This window comes from Styela clava, chromosome 1, assembly GCF_964204865.1.
Source record: "Styela clava chromosome 1, kaStyClav1.hap1.2, whole genome shotgun sequence".
Classification (NCBI taxonomy): domain Eukaryota; kingdom Metazoa; phylum Chordata; class Ascidiacea; order Stolidobranchia; family Styelidae; genus Styela; species Styela clava.
Window position 1 is genome coordinate 3,661,122 of NC_135250.1, and position 17,218 is coordinate 3,678,339.

Below are 17,218 nucleotides of genomic sequence, written 5' to 3' on the forward strand. Positions count from 1 at the left end.
CATGCAATCTCTTTTTAACCTGCCCTAACGAACAATGTAATTTATACAATTAAACACTTTACACTATCAATTATTCCAATTTCGAACCAACACCGAAACAACGAACGAAAAATACGGTGCGCGACTCAATGGGTGTGGGCTCGCACTAATCACTATTACATCATACAGTACCCGACACACTATTTTATGACGCCATAAAATGCATCTGTGTCGATTCCACAGGTTCAACGCGTATCATAATACTAAGAAAAATAGTAAAATTTAACTTGTTTCATGTATCATTCCAATAATTCAGAAATATTCACAGTCAGAACTAAATTTAGAATTCAGATTTTTAACTTATCTTAATATAACCTATTATATTTATCTATTATAATCATTTGTTTGTCAACACGATATCAACCCATTATGAAAAAGTAAAAATAAAAAAAACTAATTTTAATAGTGTGACAGGAGTCTTCAAGTCTTTAAGTTGCGGCACCTACAACGGGTGGTATGAGGGGGGTATGAGGGGTCTGAAATTCCTAATTGCCGAGTTGGACCATATCCCAGGAATTAAAAAAGTTTCCATAATGCTGAATGTTGGTTATTTAACATTTTAGTGGGATAATTGAAATTTTAAGTTCTTGCATAGTTTGTTAATTAATATAGGCTGTTAACATGAACTGTCTGTCGGATTAGGATTTTATGCTTGTTAGGGAAAAATCTGAGTGTTAATGGGGGCCACAATAAATGACTTAGTGGGCCGGGTCGTGGCCCACGGGCTGCCTGTTGCACACCCCTCGTCTACAATTAGTACAAAATACCCAAAATTCATAAATTATCTATATTTTCACAGAATTACAACGATACACTATTGAAATGATGAATCAATAAAAGACGACAATCAATTTTGAGAAATTTGTGTGTAGACCTTGCTTTTCAACTTTAGAATTTCGAGTTTAAACACTATTTAAATCGTGTATTTTTGTAATATAACAAATAATAATGAGATAGAGTTGAAACTATTTTGGCGTTCCAGAAGTATGCGTACCAATATAGAGATAACGAATTTTGTTCGCCTACTTTACATCAAGTTGTGTAAAGGAACTGAAAGCTATGGGCAGGGAGTATATTCACTTGGCTAACACAGACAGAATCCCCGAACTCGTAATAGAACTAAAAAAAGAAAATCGAAATAAAATTACAGCCTAACCATAACCAGGTCAACACACTACGGGAGTGCCCTTAATTTCTACTCGGTGTGTTACAAAATAAATCTTCGAAGTTTTCGAAAATTTCGAGTAGACGGCGATGATATGGTACGCATCACCGCTAGGAGGCACTATTGGTGCATGGTAACAGACTATCAACTATATTTCAACGAATAATAATTTTTTATCAAGTGCTTTCACACTCCAAACAAGGCGCTGTACAAGAGCTACTGATGGGTTGAGATCTACTATTGGTTGATAGAGAAATACACTCAATGATAATTATTCTTTGAGACAATTGAAATCAGGGGCGTAAGCTACGAGGGGTTGAGAGTCAGAACCCTTCTTTTGAAATGTAAAAAACAACAACTTTTTTTTGCATTTTAAATAGCAATTTTTCGTAGCTTGAAATGCTTTTTAGACCCTCAAGATTTTTCAAAAGCCTCGTTTTCATACCCGTCCGCCCACACCCTCTTGAAAAATTCCTGGTTCATCCCCTAATTAATTAAAACGAGAATTTCGGTCAGAGACCGAAGACTTATCGATCGAAAGTTAGGGGATCCCTAAAACAGCGCTGTTACTCCATAGTGACACCTTGTGTCCCATCACTGATTAATTAATAACTCGCTATTTATACGACATGATTTATCCAGAATCAATAGGCATATGATGAATGCACATGCAAAATCTCGCTTTCGTGAGATATCGCGTGCATCTAACAGACAGACAGACAGACAGACATACAAACAGACAGACAAATACCCATCAACTTACTTACCGATTAAAGTCGATAAGTAATGATTGAGATTAATAAAGGCCACATTTATCAAGAATCATAACTTCTAATAAATTTTGCGGTTGGAAAATCAACTCATAAAGCATCATTTTTGCCTGGTAATTCAGTCTGTCTTAAAATTAACGATTAGTCAGAAAGGAATGTCCCCTTAATAAGCAAACATTGTCTATTAGTAAATAAATATTGTTCATGAATAAGCAAATAATGTCCATGAATAAGCAAGTAATATCTATGAAAAGGCAAAAAGAACAATAACATTCCGTCAGTAAGCAAAAATTGCCACTAATGCTGCAGTAATCACAGCCGTTAAGAGGAAGTTGAAATTGAAGGATTTCGCTCCGTTGCACAAATCTAAAAACATAGATAAATACAATTGCATTATTTGTGTTAGTGTGCAGCAAGACTCTTGAGTCCCATAGAATAGTTATCTCGCTATTGCATCCTTGTATAATATGTATATGAATCTACCGACACAAAGGCGCATAAGTTGTTAGTCCCGCAGAAAACAAGTTATTAGCATTAAAAACTATTCTATAAATAAAGCAACTAGTGGCTAAAGCGAGAGTTGTTTTAACTATTTCGAAGCTTACTATGCAATTTGAGAGTCCTGCTGGGGATCTAAAAAGCCTCTCGAGCTACGAAAAATCGCTAAGAATAATAAAGATTTTTTTTACATTTTGATGGGGCGAAGAGGGCTACGCCTCTGTGTGCATTTGCCAGAACCTTCCCATTTCAGCATTGTTTACTCAATATATTAAACCATGGATAATCTGATTGACATAAGATTTCATCCATTGACGTGTATCCTGCAACGCCTTGCGAATCTCGAAACATTTGTCATACAACTTTTTCAAATTCTTGCAGATAGATGCGTTAAACCCTGACATGGGTAAAATACGACCCGCGGGTGATGATTCAATCTGACCCGCCTGATGCTGCCTCAAACAAAGTAAAACCAAATTTTGATGTTTGAGCTAAAAAATAACTCAAGAAATTACAAGCTCCAGGTCCAAAACCTTGGCCCATCCTTGGTTAAACCTCACCTGAGTGGCAATAACAAGATTCTCCAGTCACGTTGTATTGTTCCGTAACAATCACTTGCTCGATACAGGTGTCACCGTTGCCAAAACCACATTGTCTTACGACATACGGACCACCTAAAAGGATACGGATGGTCAAGCTTAGAAGGCTAGAATATAATTTTCACATTTATAAGTCCATACGACTACTTAATCATATGACGATCACTCGTCCGGTTACCAGTTCATATCAGGTATAAGATTAGATAAACGATATAAAGGGTGTCCATAAACTCTCCTTACAATTTCAATTTTGTTATGAAGTCAGTTCTCAGCATATCTTAACCAGGTTTGTTGTTTTTTAATCAGTAATCGTACAAGTATTTTTACGTCATTTAATACATCTGTGAGGGCCAATACAATAAATTGTATCGATAAATGCCCTTTGCAATGTTAAAAACCTCTTCATTGACAACCTGTACATGGGCGTAATGCTTTATCAATCATCAAGCTTAGTCAACAATTCAAGTAGATTGGAATCATTTTGCTGTCATTGTTTTTTCGGTTGTTGTTGTGAGAAAATCTCTTTTCTCTGCAACAAACGGATTAATTGATTCCAGATGTTCATTACTCAAAAATGGTAAATTTGCTAAAAACCAGGTACTTCAAATTTCCTTTAATTTTTAGGGGGCAATTTCAATCCAAATTTCGATACTTTTATAATTAATAAGCACACCTTCATATGACATTCGGCACAAATATATTAACATTAGATTTGAATTTTTTGCTAGAAACCTATTACTTTACCATGCAATTCAAGAGTCCAACTGTACACTAACACAGATGTAGCAAGGCTTTTGAATTGCGTAGTATGGTCATGCTTATTTCTGCTACAGCATCCTTGCATTATACGCATACTGATCCACTAGCGACAAGGCATTGCAGAATAATTGGGAGTTAGTCTTGCGCAACCTCTACTGATATCCCATACATTGATTTAATTTTTCAAATTTTTTTCGACTCTTACGAGTCAATTTCAATTCAAATTTTATTAGCTTTAATAATCAATGGGTGCACTTTCATATGACATTCGGTACACTCTTTTATTATTGGGTTGGATTTTTTTCCCAAATTACGGTAGTCATGTTACCCATTTGACTTTGGTGTCCATATAGTTGTGAATTGATTTCCTGATTATTTATCAGGTGGCGATACTTATCGAAACAAAAACAGAACATTTTATTCAAAGTAAAAAGAAGTGATGCAAAGTGCTCTTGGTTAATCATCACTGTAGGCGATCACGCGTTTTTGACCATTGCTAGCTGATAAATCATACAAATTCTGCTGTTTTACACGCCAAGTGATTTTCAACCAACTGCCAGGCCACAGAATCATTTTTAGGTTGACTACAAACACATTAAGTATTAATTAAATTTTAATCTTTTTCTGGCTATACGGTGGCGATTTTCATTCTAATTATAGTTATTGAACTGGAAGTATCTGTTTTTGCGAAAAGTTTCTTGTACTTTTCCCTGACATGAAAATGTGAATTAGCCACCAGATTTTTATGCAACAAAAATGGGCTACGAACGAAAAGAATTGAAAACGACTGGTATAAAGCTTCAGACTTCAAATCCTATCATCACGCCACCCAGGGTGTGATAATATGGGCGGTCAGTACAGAACTGGAAGAATTTCTGTTCTTCTAACTAAGCTATAGAAACTCCCTATACTTAGCAGTGGCCTTGTTTTCATCGTAAGACTATAAATATACATTATATATATATATAATAAAAACAATCTCCTAATAATCTAATTCAGGGTTGTGCAACATTTTTGTCGGCGGGTCATATAACCAACTTCAGAAATCGAGCTTGGTCACACAAAAAATTTGGAGCGAAAAGCAAGAAAAGAGAATGCACCTGGTCAAAACGGCGAAAGATTTAACGCAGCGACAAAAGGAAATTTTTCATCCACGTGAGCGCCTTTTCAAACATGCGCCTTTTCAAACTGTCGAAGTAGGATTTTATGCTCGGTGAGAAAAAATCTGAGTGTTGACAAGGGCTGCACTAAACGGCTTCGTGAGCCGGGTTGTTGCCCGCGTCTATTGCACACCCCTGATCTAATTGAACTGTTCCTAGATCACCTTCACATATCACATGAAAACAACGGAATTTCAGAAGTGTGTGTACCAATATGGAGGTAACTAATTTTGTTTGCCTACTTTACATAAAGAGACTGAAACCTATTTGCATGGGGTACCTTCACTTGGCTAACACAGACAGTCCCGCTTTCGTAAAAAAAACTGAAAAATGCGGAAAATCGGAATAAAATTATGGCCTAACCCTAACCTGGTATACACACTACGAACGTACCAAAACAACCAATGAACTTACCGTTAATTGTTCCAACGATTTTCACGCAAGCCGCTGAAATTCCCGGTGCCGTGATTGGCGGGACTTCATCGCAGGTCACGACCTTATCTGTGTCGTTAGCGTTAATTGTGGTGCAGTTCAAGCACTCGTAACATTGGATACACCAACCTGAAAACCAAGTTTATACAATAATACTTGACTATGTTCACGTCGTATGGGAAAATTTCATGCTTTTACAATTTATCGAGAGTGATTACTAATGAATTGGGTAAGCCAGCAGTTCCCAGAGGTAAAAAGCTTAAAAATAATTCCGATTCATGACTTCTGGATACAAAATGGGAAAAACTGAAAATCCGACTTCAATCTCAGGGAGTTCGAAATACCAACTCCGGTTCACGGTAAGTTTGAAAATGATACTTCGAATCTGACTCCAATCAATACCGACAAAATGACAGACCCAGTCTTTTAATCGAGCGCCATAATTGCTAGTTGAGTGCAATTTCATAATATTTACCTTGCATGACCATTGGAGCTAGGAAAACACAAAGAATCAAAATCTTTTCCATTATGTGCTTATTGTTGATCGCTTTCGTCAAAATTTTTTATGAATATATATATCTAAGCTACAAATTATATGTACACTGGAATAAATGAGTAAGTTTTACTGTAAAAGCTATAACTTCTTCATGTCGAATGTAAAAATTTCAAAGCCCTTTTACCACTCAATAAAATACATTCAACTTGACTGTTATAAAGCTTTTTTTTCCAAAATTACCTCGTTAGAGCAATTGAATTATTTGGCGTATGAGGCGTATTTCCAATTTAGGTAAGTCCATTTTACCGCTGAGTGAGTTATTTGTTGGGCATAAACACTAAACGCAAAAAAATGACGTTAACATCCTACTAATAACTACCCTAACTAACTCATAACACCTGACTATAAGCTGATGCATCATATACGCATACTAATCAGGTTCTAATATTCTCAAAATTAGATCATTAGGCAATACAATGGTTAACTTTTATCAAGCCTTATTCTAGTTTTAGTTTGAAACGAGCCTAAAATCCAAATAGGGCAATTCTCCCATATTTTCGCTATCAAGTCCCCACACGCAAAAATCTTCTAGGATTTGAATATTAGGAAAATGTAAACCTCTAACAACGCAGCGCTCTTCGCATCGCAAACTGGCTAACTATTCTCATATCTGAACTAGTAACCAGATGAGAAATCGGTGTTCGTCATATAATTGAATTTTCCCATTGTCTTTTTTCTCCACTGGAATAAATTTCACTCTCTTTTTTGCTAATCTTTATAGCTTATTTCTTCAGAAATAATTATTATAAATTTCGTTATAATGAAAATTCAATTTGTATGCTTAAACACCATATTTCCCAAACGGAAAATTTTTTTTTCAAATTTCGAACCAAAACCACCGTATTGCCACCCCCCAAGAAGTTCCTTCAAACGTTCGACGCGGTTGAGTGGGTGTAAGCTCGCAATGATAACTATTATATCATACGGTACCGGCGCACACTATTTTATGACGCCATAAAATGCATTTTTGTCGATCACAATGGTCGCAATAGATGGTGGGATACTAAGAAATATAGTAAAATTTAACTTGTTTTTATGTATCATTTCAATTATTTCAGAAATACTTATACAGTAAAAAAATTATATATAATGTTGTATTTATAAAACTTTTTGTGCATCACTGGTCACTGCCCATATTTGAAATTTATTGGATGCCAACTCAAAAATGCTCGGCGTCCCACGATTGGTCAGTGGCCCACCGGCCACTGGACTTAACAGTACCAAGATTAAACGAAATCGAATAAAGCAGGCTAAAACAGGTTGTGGCTGGACATTGAAAGGATAGCAAGTAGTAACCGAAATTGGATATCAGATTGTGAAATTTTTTGCGAGTTTTTTTGTTCAGGACACCATTTAACTATATATTTCTTTACAGGGACTTGTCAAACTTTTCTGCTGCCCGGGACGAATTTCCAGGATTTATTTATCATAAATAATTATAACAATATTGCTCTAATATTGTTTTATGACGTCAGATAGTGTACAATTATTCGCAATATATATCTAGTTATACATTAAATACGCTGAGAGTCTTGTAATAATAATCGAGGGTAGGTTGGATCATGGGTTCATGACCGATTGGTTGCGCAAAATGCGTTTCTGCTATAAAAGCAGTTTATATTATTTTTCGATTTAAAACCTCTGCCTGTTTGTTGAACAATTCCAGATGGCAGGATTTATCTGAAAAAATGCATGAAATATTACCGCTTTTTTAATTGCTTTTTTTATTGGCAAATTTCGTCATTTTTCTGTGACAATACAACAGAAATGTACCATTGCATACCTGCCTATAAAATTCACGTGTTCGGTACTCCATTCCACAATTTTTTACGTCACAATGAGAAATCAAAAATTTATTGTTCAATAAAATCCTGGTGTTACTCAATAATACAGATATCACCTTATGCCATCCGTTATCAAATACTACAAAAAATATTCAGAAAATTTGATGGCTTTTATGGGTATTTTAATTCGCTTCTAGCATAGGTTCCCAACTTTTTTCGATTTTTCCCTTTTTTGCAAAATTTAAAGCTTTCCATACCTCCTTACTATACATTAACGCTCTGATGCCGTTTCTTGGTAAATTTTAGTTGGTACGCACTGCGCACTGTGCAGTACGCACTGCGTGTACTTTGGCTTTTGGGGGCTCCCGAAGTATGCGAACCAAGATGGCGGACATCGGAATGTAATATGTGTACTAGGTTAGGGTTAGGCCATAATTTTAGGTATAAATACTACGGGAGGCCCTTGGCTAGTCTTCGAACTGATAATAGGACTGAAATAAGGAAAATTGGAAAAAAATTATCGCCTAACCCTAACCTGTTACCCATGTTACGTTCCGATGTCCGCCATCTTGGTTCGCATACTTCGGGAGCACCGGCTTTTGTACAGTTAGAACGGTTTTTTCCAATGCCATACAGCAAATGTTTTTTATATATAATATCAATAGACCAAAGCTTAATTATACGGACATGAATGTCAAAAATCTAAGATAAATTTTCAATGGATTTTATCAACTACCATAAGTAGGTAAGTGTGAATGAAGTTATTTGAATTACTAATTTCACACAATTTGAATGTCGATACCTTTATGACTCAATTGGTGATCAAAGTTTGTATTTTCACCATATTTAAAAATCATTTTACATACAGAATAGGAGTAAATGTGAAAAAATAAATGCATTTCAAGGTGGAAGCGGACGCGATAAACCTGTATTGGTTATCGAGCAGCGACACCTATACCCAGGAAAAAATAAATGAAAATACCCATCCTTATAGACTTTTTCCATGTGTACGATTCGTTTCAAAAATTTGTACGAAATTGAGTTGGTAAAACAGTAAAATGAATGATATCATAGAGCAGGGGTGGGCAACCCCTAGCACGCGTGCCCATTTATTTGGCACGCGAGGGATTCCTCTGAAACGAAATTATTCGACTTCAGATGAAAAGTTTCTAGACTCTGAATTATCTGATGAAACTCGGTGTTCATTTATTCATTATCGTTTGTTAGCAATTCGATATTTATTTATTAACTCGTTTTGTCTTTTCGTGGCATATGGCTGCAAAGATATACATTATGACGTAACAATTGAGTGAGCTCTTGTGCAATTTTGCCGAGAAAAGCGCAGCATCTCTTTGCCTACATTCTTATGTAATATAGTTTGTCCGTACCACCCTTTTTGTTCATTTCTGCTCCATTTATGAGGTTGTAGACTGTAGAGCATGATGGTTAGAGTTACTTGCTAACTTACTGTTATAATTTGATTTCGAAGAAAATATAAGCGATTAGGGAACGGGAAGCGATACAAGAGAGAAGTGCAGAAAACAAACTATTGCGCGATTGGTATGCCATTCCCGAAATTTTCCGTGTCTTAAAAATTTGCAACTGCATTACTCTCCGTGTTTCCATCTACGTATGCTTGAGAATCTTCGTTCTCAGTTATGATCTTTATTAGGTTATGTAATAGTAGTAGCCTGAAATATAAAACTTATAGTTCGTGTATTTTCTTTCCCAATGTAAAATCTCTATCAGCAGCAGCAGAAGTGATATAGAATAAGAGAGTTAATCAAATTTAGTTGTCGACTGATTTTTCCACGAATAGTGAATCTGTCTGTACATGTTTAAACGGTTTATTATTGTGTATTTTTGCGATGAAAGTAGCAAACAATTTTTTTAAGTTTGGTCGGCACGCACAAGAGTTTTGTTGTTAAATTTAGCCGATGCTGGCACGCGAGCCGAAAAAGGTTGCCCACCCCTGTCATAGAGTGAATTTGTAGCGCCAACTCACGGTTAAACAAGATAAACGTGACAATATAAACGTGACTCGGGGCTCAATCACGAAGCTTAGATCAGCGAAACTGTTGTCTTGTATGTTATTAATGGAAACGTGCAGCATTGAAAATATGATTTATATACTATATCGATTTGTTGATAGACGGTCTATCTTGATATGACCAGAGTAAGAGCGATGATGGCCAGTACTGCTGTAATACATAATACAGGTTAGTCGCTAGAAAAACAGAAAATTTGTCAAACAGCAATTTAATTTTACAAAAGAATACCTTTTATAAAGTTTTTGAAGGCGCATGTTATATTACACTCATAGATGCTCAAAATATCGGCTGTGCACTTTAGAGCAATTGCTTAAAATAGAGGTCGAAGCTCTTTTAGCGTTTGAGGTTAACTTGCGGGATATCGTTCCAATTCCACCCATACCTATACGACACATCTTATTCGTGATCTCATCTTACCATCAAATTTTCCGTTTTTTTAGCGACTACCCTGTATTCATGCATAGGTTGATGATTTCAGATGGGATATAAGTAAACCTAAATGAAAAAGAACACTGTAAACCACATTAAGAAAAGCGATTATTGAGAAGTAGTTAAACGGTTGTGGACTGAGCATCAATACCAGTAGTACCTTTGCTATTATATAAAGTATCCATAAAATCTTAACATTTTTAAAATTGCAAAAGAAATTTATCGTTACCATGTATTGTTTTGGCTATCCCACATGTCTTAGATGAAGTAAAACATACCGAAACAATTACTGATTAAAAAACAACAATCTTGTTTAAAATATATTGAGAAGTGACTCCATAACATAAAAGAAATTGTAAAGGAACTTCATGGACACCCTGGCCTATATGATATTTGATAGGATGTTTGAATCTTGATCCAAGTAAAATTAAATGAACAAGATTCTTGTAGGTATAGTTAGAAAAGTGAATAGAAGTATCCACCGTTTGTACGGCTTTCGGAACTAGTACCAGTACTGTTACTATTATATATATATATATATATATATATATGGAACCTTGCTATAAATAGTTCAAATAAACAATAATATTATAGATCACAATTAGAAAGGTGGATATATGAAAATTAGTTGAAACGACATTTGCCGTAGATGTCGATTAGACAGATGTATAGACAGAAATAAGAATTTAGGACAAGGCATTTATTGATTATTATTAAGAAAGAATGGGTAACAAAAACTGTTAAAACACACGACCATAATCTATTTTGTATTATTAAAAAAAATTACCTTTCCCGCTCCTTATTGGTTATATCCAGGGCTGCCAACGATATGAATCCAAAAATAAGGACATCAGGGAAACTTAATAATAGAATAACAAAGAACGAAATGTAATAAACAAAATGTATTCATGCCAGTGCGACCCGTGTCTAATTATACTTTGCACTAGAAAGGATTTGCTCAAGCAGTTCTTTATTCTTAGAAACTATCTGTTTCATCTCACTTAAAAGTTGTGTTTTGATTCAAGTTACACAAACTGATCTTTGTCGGTAGGCTATTGTTTTGTCATTGTGGCAATTAATTTTCTGTTATTACGTCATTAGTACGCGTAGCAATCAATGAGGTTCTAATATCATTTTTAGCAAATCAATCATTCGAATTTACCATTTTAAATCACGGGTAAAAGAACCCCTACCCCTAAAATAAAACAAAAATGAGGACACATGATAAAATAAGGACAAATCTTAGATATAAGGACGTTATAGCGGCCCTGGTTATATCATATGCGATAGCTTTTTGCTCTTTGAATAAAATGTTCAATGTTTTTGATATACAGCAGGGGTGTGCCAAACGCGGCCCACATGAAAAATCCGTGCGACACGCGGAGAAGTGTCAGTTTTGAATGGTGTGCGGCCAGCGAAACGAGTTTTTGATTTAGTTAGTACCTGCAAGTAATTTCAATCACTTTGCGATGTAAAGCCTTTAGCTGAGTCCAATTTATTATCTATTACTATGGCGTTACAATGCCCTAACAGTTAGCTTGTGCAAAGCGAACAACGCCTGTCATAAGATCAATAACCAATGATCTTATGCTGCAACTATTAGAAAGCCTATGCCAAATAAAAATGCAGTCCGCGGTTCACTCAGTTACTTGTATCTGGCGCTCCTGTATTAAATATTACACACCTATAATAAACCGTATAAAGCATGGTGGTAAAAAAGTTACGCAAAATTAAGGTAGAATTTTTCGTCGTGGCAACGTTAAAAACGTAACTGTTAAAAAGAGTCAGTCGTGGAATGTTTGAATGGCATTTCACTGTGATTCAATACTGTCAAAAGTGTTAGTCGTTAAATTTTAAGTACCATTTCATCTTAGCTTTGGGTAATTTTGGTTACTAACACCCTGTATATTTGAATCGAGTTTTCATTTATTTAGGAAAATATCACCGATAAGCTGTCGGTCTAAGGTTTTTATCGATTGCATTGAAACTTCACGTTTTTGAAAGACAATTATAGCACAGTCAATTTAAAAACAAGCAATCTTACTTTTAAAGAAATCTTTTTTTTTTATGAATTTCATATTAATTGCAATATCGATCAATTTACACATCTTACATCTAAGATTAAAGGCGTCATGCCCAATAAATATGATCAATACAAATATCATTGAGTCATGTATAATAAAATAGTCTGTAGTGTCATTGTAAAGTTCAAACGTTTTCTTATGAATTCACTTTCGAATGTGTTTTATCACTACCGATTGAGTGCTTTGACATTACTAATAGCAAAGATATATATAAGTGGAGAAGAGCGTGTCAGTGTATAGCTCAATGGACATGAATCGAACTTCATTTGCAACTCAGTCGTGTGCAGCCTTAGTATGACACCCGTTATCAGCACGGTACGTCAATCAATTTAGCCATTTTTGGGAAGCCAAGAGATTATTTCTGTTGATTTTGCTTGCAAAATTTACCCCAAGGCGGGTCATATTTACCCCCGGTGGTTCTCAATTACTTAGAACTGACTGCTAATGTTTGTTTACTTACCTTATTACTTACTTATGCTTACTGCATCCTGACGTATAACGAACTGTAGCAAAGCAGGTACTTGTTTCATAAAATGATATTTCGTTTCAGTTTTTTGACTCACATTAAGTTATGGAATTATTAAAATTGTCGATCATTGGATTCGTGGTTTTCATATTTGCAAAAGAAGGTATGCTATATATACATGGAAGATTATTAAATTTTTTGAATTATTTTGTTCACATTTCCGAATACTTTAATCTCAGAATTGTATCGAAAATTCGAATATTTTCATGAACTTTTAAAATCCTGAATGTTGAAATAATTGGAAATTGAAATAACTTTTTTACTTGTAATAGAATAAATTTCGATGCATGCGTTAAATAGTGAATAATAAAGAAGTTTGATTCGTTAAAACGACACCTACGCTTATTCAAATGGCGATTGGAAGTTGGATTCATTTTCACTTTTTAAAAAAAGTATTTTTCTGTATAATACATAACAATAGTTCGTAGCAAGAAACGACTTTCAGACTCACAAGACTCGTTGGACACGCCAGCTGATACCGTCTAACTGGGCAATCATAAATTCCCGAAAAGCCCTTTTGAAAATTCATGGCTTCGCCCCTGTGGCAGACAAAGGAGGGCTATTCCAAGTGACACTACAGGACAATTCCAGAAATTTTGCATGTTGTTGGATTCAATATATTTTCACATTTTCAGTTACATGATTTGTTTCATTGTCCAATCAGTTGCTTTATTGAATATGTAAAAAATTGCACAAAAGTTACACCCAACCTTACTTAGTAGATGAAAAAAAATATAGTAGCGTGACACTACAGGACGGCAAATCCACTATGCACTATGCTACTATGCACAATAATGTGCATATTGTATGTGACACTACAGGACGTGACACCACAGAACATTTTCCATTTCGGAATAGCGGCCTCTATCATCTCTTAAAATTCTGGTAATAAATCGTTAAATGGGTGAAGAAATGTCTTACAGCACTGCAAACATTTAAACTTTATTAACCTAAATCCAGTGCGTCAATTTCATATGAAATAACTGTACCACACAATCAAACACTTTGTGTCAGGAATCATCACAAAATATGTTAATTATACCAAAATTTCTACATTTCAGGCCATTTTTTATAAACCATCTAAAACCTTGGTGAAGTTTTTTTATTGTTCGATGGAAAGAATGCAGTCCAATAAATTTCCAATGTCTTTTGATATCAAAAATAAAAATAAAATTACTTTCACTACACTTTATAAAATATTGATGGAATTCAACTTTTGCTTGGAATGGCGCAGGATCCAAGAGGCCATGGCAGTGGGGATTGGGACCACATAACCACAATGATAAATTTACCTTTTTATGATTTATTTACAATTCCCTTTAGGTTTCGGTTTAATGTGTTACTCGTGTACTTACTGCGACCATCCAGAGTTCTGGCATATTCGTACCTGCTCTAGAGACCCTCTCCCAGCTGGTCGTAACTGGACATGCGAAAAAGATGTGAAGATAGGACCAAACCGGGGTATGTAATTTTTTTTTGTCGATTCGGGTGAAAAATCAATGCATATACCAGTATTAAATAGGACCTAGAAAAGTCTTTATTGCTTGAAAGGCTTCAGCTGTTGTACTGGATTGGATGCCTGGGTACTCCTGTAGTATGTGTACCAGGACAAATACCCTCGTATATTTTATTTGTTGAGTCGTACGATTTATTTTACGTCAAAACATAAGTGATGTTCAGTCATGAGTCATTGGTATTAGCAAGCTGTTATTAACCTTTTATTATATTCCCCTTTCCTTAGTTTAGTAATTTCCTAAGTATCGGTTTTTTACATAATTTAACATATTGTACATGCGCTTCTGCAGCACCGCTGCTTGTTCTCATTACTACTGATTCCCGCCATTCGAGAATGCTCTTTGCTGAGAAAAAAACCCACTTTGTAAAATTCTTTCACACATAGATGTATCCTGTCAGTATTGACTGGAATTGGTTCAAATCTCGTAGTAACTATTTGCATATCTGTCAAGGAATGAAGCAAGTGGTTGAGCAAATTTACAGAAAAAGCAATGCTACTTCTACAAAATAATTTTCTTGCTGTGTTTTTAGGCGTCAGAATTGATCGATCGTGCGGAATAAATTACCATGATCAGCCCTGCCCTCCCGGCGTACATTGGAAAGATAGGAGCATTGACGAATGTTACTGCAATACAGGTATCAAATACTTTAAAACAGTATTGTGCAACCTTTAGCCACATTCAAATAACTGGGGGAAACCATGGGCCGCACCTTCATTTAACATAGGCTTGCAAGTAGTTCCACGCACTAAAAATTTGGTTATTGATTTTATGACATGCGTTGTTCGCTTCACACGAGCTAGCTGTTAGAGCATTGTGACGTCATAAAAATTGGACTTCGGATAGGCTTTGCAGCCCAGAGTGATTGGGATTACACGCAGGTACCGATTAATTTAAATTAAAACTCGTTTTGCGGGTCGCACAGAATTCTAAATTGGCACATTTCCGCGGGCCGCACATTTTTTTCTTGTGGGCTGCACTCGGCCCGCGGGCCCTAGGTTGCACATCCCTGCTTTATAAATTTTTAAACGTTAAACGATTTATAAACGAATGGTTTCTCAAACTGATACTTCGGCCTATTAGTAAGCCACGAAGTGGAGGCCACGTGCTAAGGTCTTCACTGGGTACCATTTGCGATGACTGCATTAATTTAAAGTTAATTAGCTGTGATTTTAACGCAGCGCATAAAATATCAAGTGAATGAAATGAACAAAAGTTAGGCCACTAATGTTGATTTTATGGTGCTCCTGAAGTATGCGCACCAAGTTGTCGCACAACCTGAACCCTAACCTGGTACACAACCTGAGTTCAGATTGTGCACCGTCTTGGTGCGCATACTTCAGGAGGTCCATTTTTATTTAGAAGGATGTCATGGATCATGAAAGTTCGAGAAAATCTGCACTGCTTAATTTTATCGTGAAATGTTAGCCTAGTCAACTTCTATCCGGATTTTTTCTCATTTTTCACTATTCAGCAAGCTTTACAAATGAAAACTTTTCAATATTAACATTGATTCAGACAGTTAATTTTGTTGATATTCAAGAAAAAAAAATTATAATTACTACAAGACTTTTATTTACAGATTTATGCAACAAAGGATTACAGAATACAGCAAATATATTCTTAACGTTGGCGGTTATCATAGTCCTGTATTTGAATTTTCTGTTTTACTGAATCTCGTTGTATTTCATTGCTTTCCCATTCACACCACAAGTAGAAATGGTTCAGAACAGTCCCAAGAACGGCGAATATGGAATACTTTTTTCAAATTACCCTTTTCACTCAACGGCTAAGAGCAGGGGCGTGTCAAACTTTTCTGCTGCCCATGGCGAGTTTCTGATAATGATCCCCGGAGGCTCCCGAAGTATGCGAACCAAGATGGCGGACATCGGAATGTAATATGTGTACTAGGTTAGGGTTAGGCCATAATTTTAGGTATAAATACTACGGGAGGCTCTTGGCTAGTCTTTGAACTGATAATAGGACTAAAATAAGGTAAATTGGAAAAAAATTATCGCCTAACCCTAACCTGTTACCCATGTTACGTTCCGATGTCCGCCATCTTGGTTCGCATACTTCGGGAGCACCGATTCCCGTCATACCTAACTTTTTTTCAGCATTTTAGATCCATTACGACTTCGGGACTGTCTGTGTTAGCCAAGTGAATATACCCCCTGCCCATATGGTTCCGTCCCTTTACACAACTTGATGTAAAGTAGACGAACAAAATTAGTTATCCCCATATTGGTACACACAATCTGGCCCTCCTCTGGACACACCCCTGGCTAAGAAGTAAACATATGATAGATATGTTATGCGCGCAATTGTTGATGTGCTACTGACTGATAAATCGTCAAGAATATACATTTATTGCCGTAAACACATAAATACCTTTTGCAAGTCCTGTTACAATTTCAATTTTGTTACATAGTCAGTTCTCAATATATCTGAACCATGATTTGTTTATTTCAATCCTTGTTCATTTAAGTTCGATTCTTCATTCGATGCAAGTTTATATATGCCATTATTTGTATTATTCACCTCATGTATAGAAATACAATATTTTGCACAACGTATGACACGCTCTAAAAGGTTTTGATGGTTTAAAAAGCGTTTCAAGTAACGAAAATTTGCCACGTATTATACAGAAAAGTGTTTTTTGGTTTACATTCAAAAAGAGAAGGGGGGGGGGGGGGGGGGGGCGATTTAAAAAAAAAGGGTTCCCCCCTGTCAGTCACTGCTAGGCAATGAGCTACTGAATCTCCGAGGAACGGGAATCTTTCTTTCTGTTTCATCATTGCCTACCCAATTGCTTATAGCTTGGGTGAGGTGGTGGCCATGGGATCTGAATC

At 35.8% G+C, this 17,218-nt stretch overlaps 2 protein-coding genes across 2 annotated transcripts; one reads left to right on the forward strand and one right to left on the reverse strand.

The window, feature by feature from the left end:
* Positions 1–902: 902 nt before the first annotated feature.
* LOC120325380 (uncharacterized) lies at positions 903–6,026 on the reverse strand. Its single transcript, XM_039391487.2, has 4 exons — positions 5,898–6,026; positions 5,405–5,551; positions 3,033–3,146; positions 903–2,340 (listed from the first exon to the last, which is right to left on the reverse strand). Exons 1-4 carry the CDS (start codon positions 5,947–5,949, stop codon positions 2,252–2,254), a joined length of 402 nt encoding a protein of 133 aa, XP_039247421.1. The 5' UTR covers positions 5,950–6,026; the 3' UTR covers positions 903–2,251.
* A 6,596-nt stretch (positions 6,027–12,622) lies between these two features.
* On the forward strand, positions 12,623–16,926 carry LOC120348224 (uncharacterized). Its single transcript, XM_039418340.2, has 5 exons — positions 12,623–12,641; positions 12,877–12,955; positions 14,176–14,313; positions 14,899–15,003; positions 15,949–16,926. Exons 2-5 carry the CDS (start codon positions 12,898–12,900, stop codon positions 16,038–16,040), a joined length of 393 nt encoding a protein of 130 aa, XP_039274274.1. The 5' UTR covers positions 12,623–12,641; positions 12,877–12,897; the 3' UTR covers positions 16,041–16,926.
* The last annotated feature ends 292 nt before the right edge of the window (positions 16,927–17,218 follow it).

Bases quoted from the DNA above. Each gene is read 5' to 3' on its own strand.
- LOC120325380 (XM_039391487.2), bottom strand. From the start codon at position 5,949: ATGGAAAAGATTTTGATTCTTTGTGTTTTCCTAGCTCCAATGGTCATG. The intron at 5,552-5,897 runs GTAAATATTATG...CTTGGTTTTCAG, and splicing joins AGCTCCAATGGTCATGCAAG to GTTGGTGTATCCAATGTTAC. The intron at 2,341-3,032 runs GTGAGGTTTAAC...CTATGTTTTTAG, and splicing joins ATCTTGTTATTGCCACTCAG to ATTTGTGCAACGGAGCGAAA.
- LOC120348224 (XM_039418340.2), top strand. From the start codon at position 12,898: ATGGAATTATTAAAATTGTCGATCATTGGATTCGTGGTTTTCATATTT. The intron at 12,956-14,175 runs GTATGCTATATA...AATTCCCTTTAG, and splicing joins TTTCATATTTGCAAAAGAAG to GTTTCGGTTTAATGTGTTAC. The intron at 14,314-14,898 runs GTATGTAATTTT...CTGTGTTTTTAG, and splicing joins GAAGATAGGACCAAACCGGG to GCGTCAGAATTGATCGATCG.